We start from the raw sequence: 9,607 nt of genomic DNA, 5'->3' as shown, positions 1-9,607 counted from the left end.
GGGTATAAACGGGTACGAAAAAAACCCAGGTTTAGGTTCGGGTATTGAGCAGAATATGCATACCTTGTCCCTAGGTAGAGGTGTACAAATCGGTTTTTTTTTTTCACAAACCGGTTCCGATTATTAACAGAACCGGTTTTTTCATCAAAAACAAAAACTGGTTTTTTTATAACCGGTTTCGATTACTAACCGGTCTTTTTTACTCAAAACAATAACCGGTCCAACTGGTTAGGGTCGGTTTTTAACCGGTTTATTCCAAAAAAAAAAAAACGGTTTTTTACCGGTTTAAACCGGGTTTTATAACCAGTTTCGGTTTTAAAACCGGTTTCGAAGATAAATATCCCTAACCGGTCTACATCCGGCGATTCGGTTCGGTTCTAAAACCGGTTATGAAAAACCGGTTTCGGTTCTAAAACCGGTTTTTTTGTAGACCTCTACTTACGGGTAGGGTCGGGTTCAAGATTAAAAACTAGAAAACCCGAGTTTGGGTTTGTTTGCACCTCTACCAGGTTCACTCTGCAAGCCAATTAGTTTGACTTCAGAGTGGCCCAATTGTTTTAAATGAAAACATCGCCACTCTTTGGTCACGCCAGCTCGAATCTGATGGTTTTAAAAGAGAAATCAGCCTCAAAATCATTAACCCAAATCCATTTATATTTTTAGTTTGCAGCCTAAATTAGCAAGTTCATAATAGCACCTAGCGTTGTTTTTTTGGTTAATTACATGTGTTAACAAAAATGTAATACACCGGTAAATCATTAGGAAATCACTAAAGGAATAAAATTCCAACTAATAAAAGCAAGAAATCTTAGTTAAAAAAAATTTAAATAAACGTCCCAAATTATTCTGGGCAGTAATTTTAAACAAGAAGAATCTGATACAAGATTCAGAGTGAGAGTACTTAAAAACATGATATAACTTAAACACGAACAGGCGGAGGGCCAGCAGCACCACCAGCAGCACGGGGTGCTTTAGGAGCATCATCCTGAAACAATTAAAAAGAACGAGTACTCATTTGCCGGAGTGAAAACCAGGCATAAACCTTGTTTAAAAATGTATCAAAATCAAAGAAACCAAGAATCTTGCATTAACAATTAAATTACAGTTTTCCACTTTATATATAAAAACACAAATTAGCGAAATAATACATAGTTGTCAATAGCGACAAGCTAATCATACGCTATGTAGCGATAGTGATGAAACATCGGGTGCTTGATCATGTTTATGAATATTTGTATCAAAATACGCTGTATATTTCATCTAGATTCGCAATTCTATATTATGTAGGTTATGTTAGAGCAGTAAAAAAGCCTAAAACCCCGCTATTTAGATTTAAACAATAAAACATGGAAAAACCCGAAAATCCTGCTAAGTTCACGCTACGAAGTCGCTAATCAACAGATTGCGAGATACGGGCGATACACTACAAAGCGCGCGATTAAAAATTGGTGATTGAAATTTTGTGTAGATGCATGTTTTATGCAATGGAAGACATGATTTATCCTAAATATTGCAGGCTGATTCGTGTTGTTCTTATCACATAAAATTTAGGCACAAGTTTAGTAAATCAAGAACTCCAAACCTGTATGGCTTGAATTCAGATTACTTTACTGTGTTAAATTATACAGCTTTTTAGTCAAATTGATCATTTACCACATTTACTTTGGATATTAAAACAAATTACTAAATATTATTCTTGTTACATAAAATACATCTTTAAAAATTATTAAGATTATACAGCTTTTTAGTAAAACTTATCATTTACCACATTTAACGATCTGACTGGTAGTTTTGAAGATGAAACAGACCCATGTAAACCAAACGGGTCTTATAACCCTTTTTTATTTATTTATTTTTAAAAATGATAACCGTCTTTTTATCAAAATTATTTAATATAAATGAATAATTTCGTAAAATATTGTTCAATGCAACAAACCATTAAAAATATATAAACAGACCTTAATAAATAGAAAACAAACATACCCTTGGGCGAGTGAAACGCTTTGGAGGCTCACGGTTCCTTCTATCAGTCCGTGAGCGAACCCTAACAACTTTTGAGTGAATTGCACAAGAAACGCAGTATTGCACTTTCAAATACAACTTTGGAAGTGTGTACTCTAAAGCAATGGGAAAAAAACACATTTTAATCACAAAAAAAAAAATCTTATATAAAGCAGTCTATACTACTTAAAATACACGAGTAAAACTTACGATCAAAAGCACAAGCTTCTTGAACATCCCTAACAGCAGCTTGTTCCACTATGTTCCTCACGTTAAATCTCTTAATTGCCTTATCCTGAACAATCGGTAACAGTGGTCGTTAACAAGAGACAAATACAGATGAAAAAAACGTAACTTTTGGATGTAAACAAAGCTTATTTGCTTGTGCATAGTCGCCTCAACTTTTAGAACCAAAACTGATCGCTTGTTTTAACTAACATTATATTGATAGCTTAAAATAATACACTAAGGACCTTTGTGCAATAAAATAGCCAATCAGCAAAGACTCACTTTCAGTGTTTGTTCGTAACATAAAAAGAGTTTATAATCTCCAAGTTTAAAGTCAATTGGTATAATAAATTTAAAATTGAAGATCAAGTCTCAAGAAACGTTTAAACCGGTTTTTATACCATACCGGGTCCGGCTCAAAAGCGGCACAACCAGTTGTACTGGGCGGTTCAACCGGTCAACCCTATAATTCCATAAAAATACAACTTCAACGATACAAAAAAAAGAAGTTGAAGTTACCAATGGAAAATTTAAAACTCAAAAATTAAACATGAGTATAAACCGGCACCAGTAATAGCGGATTGTCCAGTAATTGAATACTAAACCGGTACCGAATTAGACCAGGCTCTATCGGGGTAATGTCCCTGGTAACCAATTCAACCGGTTGGTGTAAATCGATTTATAAAACATTAGTCTCTAGAATGAATGTAGTATATAACAACTAACATAATAATTCATAATTGCACAATACAACATTATCATAAACCACTCTCAGTCAGCAGATACAAAAACTTCAATAACATCTAACCTAAAAACACAAAACATGCAGATCAAAGGGAACCAGGTCTGGGCTGGATTGTATTCTCTTCCTGGGATTTTTTATGGGGCTGGGGATCACTTAAGGTGTTTGGGTTCAGGCTGGTTATTCTTTACTGTGCTTGGATCAACTGCTGGAACTCCTTTTATGCCCGTAGTCAGTGGCTGGTGTATGTGTGGTTGTCCCGTAATATGATGTTTTTGGCTCTTGAGAGGTGGTATATTCACAAATCTTGGTCCTACGAGAGCTGGATACATCATGGTTGGAAAAGATATTGTAGCAGGCATCTGTGGCAAAGTGTTATAATGCAGAATTTAATCAATATGTGCAGGGGTATCATGGTAAAAACAGCTGATGGTATTATGAGGATCTGCAAAGTCAACGGTTCAGGCTGCAATGTTGTCTGTCTATTTATCCAGATTCTCTTATTCCAGGTCTGTGGCCTCCGTGCTCCATTTCCGTGTCTCGCCCCCATCATGGTTTAAAAAAACGGTTGAGGCGTGCGCCTCGAGGCGCGCCTCAAGGCGAAACGGCCAAAAAACGATTCTGAGGCGCGCCTCAGGGGGTTTCTACTGTTTGTGCGCCTCAGAGGGGCTGAGGCGCTAAAAAGGCTGCGCCTCAGGGGTTTTAGATATTTGTTTTTGATGTTTTTGCGTTTTTGTGTCAATTTCAAGCAATTTATGTCTTTTTTATGTGTGTTTTTTTATTATTTTGATGAATTTGATGATGAATTTAGTTAGTATTACTATTTTTATAAGATATATAATATTTATATTTATTTTTTAATTCCGCCTCGGGCTTACGCCTCGGTTCGCCTCAAGGCTTACGCCTCGTGAGGCGAAGTGAAAACGCCTCGAAACTCGTTTCCGTTTTTTTAAACCTTGGCCCCCATGTTTTGGTTCCGGCTTTGCTGTTGCTCTCTTGGTGTTTCCGAATTGGGTCACTGGATTTGTTATCCTCGGTTGTGGTACGCCTGGGTCTGCTGGTTTGCTACTAATCTCTCAGAGTTGGGCTTCCGGGTTTGTTATTCTCGGATGAGCTGGTTGCTGATGTATGGGGCCTCTAATCAGGCGGTTCAGACTTATCTCGGGCGTACAAGCTGGATATACCAGAGGCTTAATAGTACATGTAGGACTATTCTGTTCTGGAAGGCCCAGCTTTGGGTTGTTAAGCAACGAGTGAAGGCCCAAAATTTGCTTAATTGCAGCTCCTTGAAGGCCCAGTTTTGGGTTGCTAGTCTATACGTCTCGAAGGGCCTTATGATCCTATGGAATGCCCCATGCAGCTGTTTTTTGGATCCACAAAAGGACGTAGTCTCAACTCTGTTACGTGGAAAATCAAGTCTCCATGGATTGTGAATTATCATTGGTATCGCTATAGTATTAGGCGTACATGTAGCTTTTGTTACCAAATATGGCTGTGTCGTATTGTTAGCATAGATACTTGTAGTGTTAGGTTCTTTTGTAACCCGAGACAGGGCTGGATGACTTCTTACTTTTGGTCCCCAAAGTCTGTTTCGGGATGATACGGGGTAGCCCCTTTGATGATGTAATATTGGGTTTGTTATACATTTGCCGGGCTATTCCCTTTATCCCAAAAAAAAAAAAAAAAAAAAAAAACACTAAACAGATCCCTCTAACAAATCAATCACCAACATACATTTCACAGATCTAAAAACCAATCCTACAAATGAGGCAAAAACAGAGCAAATCGGATACCTTGGGGCAACATTTTCCACAATTCGAACAGCGAATGAACTTGACGTGACCACGCCCGTGCTTGTTCCGTCCGCCATTTCTTCGCTTGAACGTCTGCAATCAAACAAATCAGATAATATGAATTCAATCACAAGTCAGAGGAATCATCAATCAACGAACCATTTTGTGAAGTTCTGTGCTGCTGCTGAATCTAGGGTTTCTGCAAATGGAGTGTGATTTTGGTGTTTTAGTGTGTAGGTCATGGGCTTGGTTTCTAAACTGGGCTTTACTAATTGTCACGATGGCCCATTCCAATATGTTAGGCTATAGGGTGTGGTCATGACACTCATAACCATCATGACCCTCCATGTTAGTGTTATGTAACTCATCTTTAATCCACCATCCAAAACCACTACCCTAAGGGTATGGTCATGACCCAAACCATTAGCCCCTTATTTATTATCTTTGTCTAAACAAAAAGGAAATGATTTGTTGAAAAATGGAAAGGAGGATCATGGTTGCCATGGTTTAATTCATGCAAACCATGATGGATCAATCAAGGGGGTTGTGTAGCCTTCCATTCATGTTCCTAGGTGGCAAATCATGTCCCAACCATGATCCCCACACCCTATAGCCTTATTGAGTACCAGAGATGCACATTTAATTTAATTTAAATACCATAAACTAGCAACTCATATATGCATCTAGGAGTCTTTCAAAAAAAAATTGGATTTTTTAGTTTTAGTCCAAATAAAAATTACTTATAATCCAAAACTATTTTAATTTCTACTTTTAACCCAAAACTTTTCATATTTTCAAATTTAACCTCATAACTTTTTTATTTTCAACTTTGGTCCCATATACATTTCATCTTTCGCTAATTTTTTCACTTTACGCTTCGTTCTAGATTTTGCAGTTCGCACGGCACAACGTGCGTGTGTGGTTCAACGTTTTTACGTTTCGTTTTACGCTTCGTTCTAAGTTTTGTGAGTTAACACGACGCAACGTGCGTGTGTTGTTCAGTGTTTTTACGTTGTCTATTTTTTCCCGTTTTACAGGTTCGTCAAAATATGCAGGTCCTAGATCGACTTAGTTATTGTCTTCTTTGTTTTACGCTATGATCTAATTTCTTAGCATTAACACGCCGCAAATTCAGTGTTGGTGGTGATTGCGGTGGTGTGACATTGATGTTGTTTAGCAAAATTATAGGCCCCTGCCGCAACGCGGCGGGTGCTTAATACTAGTTTTGGTTTGCAGGATCATTTTCGTACCCGAACGAGTCGATCAGAAGAGTTTTGCTTAGTTTGAACGGCGGAAACAAACAAACTAAGGTCAATTCAGCAATATTGTCACTTTAAACTATCGATTCTATTGATAAAAATGACTTTTACAGCGAGTCGACACTTCGGAAGCACTTCGTTGCAAAACCGGAAGAATTACTACTGATTTCGCTCCAAACTACCCTATATATAGAGGTTCTGATTCCGCTTGAACACATTTGAAGCGGAATTAACATGTGACCACTCAAGCGAAATCAGTCAGCTAGACTCAAGCGAAATTAGAACTTTGTGATTTCGCTTGAAATGTCTAAATGTCATTTCAAGCGGAAACTTCACTAATTCACTTTCTTGTTTTTCGTGCCCTGATCTAACTAGTTCTATACAAGACTCGATACAAGACGAAGTTGACAGACGGATGCACCAACAAACTCCCCCTCGGATGTTGACGGAGTCTTCAGTGTCGAGTCTTCGCATCTTCAGTCTTTATCAGCCTTTGGGCTTCTCTTTGAAATATCTGACGCTGTAAGCTCCTCAATCTCTATCTTCTCATCTCTTATCATCATCAACAAACTCCCCCTCTCGGATGTTGATTACTTAAACTTGTCAGCAGCAACAATCTCAGGATCAGAATCTGACTCTATCTTCTCTTGATCAGATCTCTTGATTCCTTAAGTTCATCATCAGCTTGCGTGGATCACAGGTTTCCAGAAACATAACCTAGCTCTTACAGACTCCCCCTTTCAATTAGCTGGGATCGTTGCCTGGCTTGTGCTCTTGCTCAGAATTGAACCTGTCAAACCTGCATAATCTCTACCGCAAACATAAGTTTTATGATATAAAGATTTGTACTCTAAGACACCACTTGCAGATTACAATCTGATGAACCACTAGAATGAATATCATTTTCAAACCTTTTGATGATCACTTGTAAGATAGATTGTTAAAACCTTATAAACACAATCTTCCTAAACCTATTCGTCATGTTTAGCATTTGAGATTTTGAAAATCAGCTCTTTAACATCAGTTGTCGAAAATCTTTTTGAATTTTTCAAAATTTATGCTAAAACACACTAAAAATCTTTTTGGATTTTTTTAACCGAAATGCAGTAAACAAATATTTACAGATAATCTTTTTGTGAGTTTATGCAAGAGGATCATATCAGTTACTGAGACAAATCACCAACACCGTTAAGCTTCATTTCATTTTAAGTTCTAAACAATTCACCTAGATTGTCAGTATGCTGGTCCACTTTAAATTTTCACACAAAGTTCAACTGTTTCGAGATACGATATTAATGTTTTAAGCACTTAAACTTATTCACGTGTCCCACTACTTGAATATACTCCCGTATCCAAATCCCAATATTCAGTCTTACAGGTGAGTATACCACAGATGATATCTGTTAAAGGGGTTAGATGCGAAACCGTGAAAGCTCAGGTCAGAACTTCTGTTCAGCAGAGAGATGACGGCTCGACTTTTGGTGTGTCCCCTTTAGATGATCTTTTCTTCAACAGTACATGATTAACATTTTTCAATGTTTCATCATTTTTTATGCTGAGGGCGGCGCTATATTTCAAGCATTTGCAGAAAGTATTATACGGGGACTAGGTCAGAATTTTCATTCAGCATAAGTCCCGGGATAATACCCCAGATATCACTGAGTATAAAGACCTAGTATCTCAGAAAGAGGGATCTTTCAAACAAGATTTCGGGGGTTACCCATATATTCAAGAAATGTTACCCACGAGATAAGCAAGTTTGAATTTTAGGTTTATATCTCGTTACAATCTACTAAATGTGCAAAAACGTACTGGCACATCCGCAATGAGATTGTTTATCACATTTTTGACTTTACATTTCTTTAGCATGTTGTGATAGTCCACTGATGTACTATCATTTACTCTTTTTCACAACGAAACTCATTTTTGATTTTATCATGTTTTTGACTTTTTCAAATTTTCTAATGTTTTTAGATTTTCTGAATTTTTACTCCCCCTAAAATGCAAACACATTTAAAGAAATTTGAAAACAAATTGTACATAAACTTGACAACTGTTGTATCAAGCTTCAAATCGCCATTCACTTGGCATAAACAATCAGAACTCCCCCTCACAACAAACTATTTTCCCATTTAGATCTCAAAACACTTAAGTTTGTTTTAATCAAAATGGTTTTTCCGGAAAATAAGTTTTGTTGATTTTACTACTTGTAAGAACGGGGATCAAATCATCATCTTGTTTTCAACCACTTGTATAAAGATTACATCAAGTTCAACTTAATGACCTTGATTAATCACTTTTTAAGAACCAACCTCTGTACCACTTGTACGTAAAACAATCAAATACAAAGAATGATGCCGATTCATGTTCCATTCTTACCAACCTGGGAACTCTGGCAAGTCAGGATTTTCTATTCAAAGAATATATCCACCCAAGCCTGACTAGCCTTGGGTGTTGCCGAGCTACCAACACTCGGTTTCTTACCTCCCGTCTTCTTCTCATAGAACTCTTTTCCTTTGACTTTTCGGTCAATCATTTTTCCAAAGATGTGTTTTACTTTGGGGTTAAAGACCTTTTCAACATAAAAAACCTGCTTATCAGAATAGAATTGGTTAGAAATTTCAACTTTACCAATTTTCTTCTTAAAATTTTCAGCCCGAAGTGGTGGAAAATTATCATCATCCACAGTCAGAACTGATTCTTCACCATTTTCCTCAACCTGTGGCTCCTCTGATTTTGTGTAATCAGATTCATCACCAGAAGATAGCTCCTCTGATTTTGACCTATCAGAATCATCGCTAGAACTATCACCAGACTTCTTAACAACCCATATCTGGTTGTCAGATTTAGCTCTCTTCTTGTAAAACCTGTTTGAACATTCACCAATTTCAAATTTTGAATTTTTGAAAATTTTGGTTCTATCAATTGGCGGTTCAAACTCAACCACTTTCTCTTTTAGTTTAGAAACTCCCTGTTTGGTTTGAATTGCTTGTGAACAATTTATGGCAATATGACCACTTTTTCCACACTTGAAACAGGTTCGAGTTTTCTTCTTCTCATCCACAGTCAGCATTTCTTCCTGCTTCTTTGCAAGGAACTCTTTGTTCGACTGCTTTCTAAATATCTTTTCTTTTTCTTCTTCAGAAGATGTACCTGAAACAAATGTCATCTTTGATTTAAAATCTCGAACATATTTTTCATTTTTCTGTTTTTCAGTTGGAGTAAAACCAAGACCTTTCTTTTTGAAATTACCGTCATGGTTTGGTTTCTTTTGAAAACCAGAACCAGAACTGTAACCCTTTTTCTTGTTTAATCTTTGTTAAACTCTTGAGGTGTAAGGTTTAGGTTCATCAGTAAGATTTAAATCTTTTATTTCAGAAATATTGATTTTTGTTAGTTTGAAAACCTTTTTTATCATTTCAGTTTTGACACCTTTTATTGGAAATTCCTCATCAGAATATAATTTGTCTGAATCATTCAAAGTATATGCTACTTTAAATGTTTCATCATTCAAATTAGATTTTGATAACAGGATTCTTTATCATAAACTCTTTTGCCCTGTTTTTCATTTTGACACGGAGTGC

General features: G+C 36.7%; 1 protein-coding gene across 1 annotated transcript; it reads right to left on the bottom strand.

The window, feature by feature from the left end:
* Positions 1–790: 790 nt before the first annotated feature.
* Positions 791–5,049, bottom strand: LOC110890374 (40S ribosomal protein S26). Its single transcript, XM_022137975.2, has 5 exons — positions 4,924–5,049; positions 4,765–4,857; positions 2,212–2,296; positions 1,984–2,117; positions 791–985 (listed from the first exon to the last, which is right to left on the bottom strand). The coding sequence occupies exons 1-5, from the start codon at positions 4,924–4,926 to the stop codon at positions 920–922; spliced, it is 381 nt and encodes a 126-aa protein (XP_021993667.1). The 5' UTR covers positions 4,927–5,049; the 3' UTR covers positions 791–919.
* Between the last annotated feature and the right edge of the window lie 4,558 nt (positions 5,050–9,607).

The sequence above is a fragment of the Helianthus annuus genome, chromosome 11, assembly GCF_002127325.2.
Source record: "Helianthus annuus cultivar XRQ/B chromosome 11, HanXRQr2.0-SUNRISE, whole genome shotgun sequence".
Classification (NCBI taxonomy): domain Eukaryota; kingdom Viridiplantae; phylum Streptophyta; class Magnoliopsida; order Asterales; family Asteraceae; genus Helianthus; species Helianthus annuus.
Note: the sequence above shows the minus strand (reverse complement) of the source record. Positions and strands in the feature narration are given on the sequence as shown.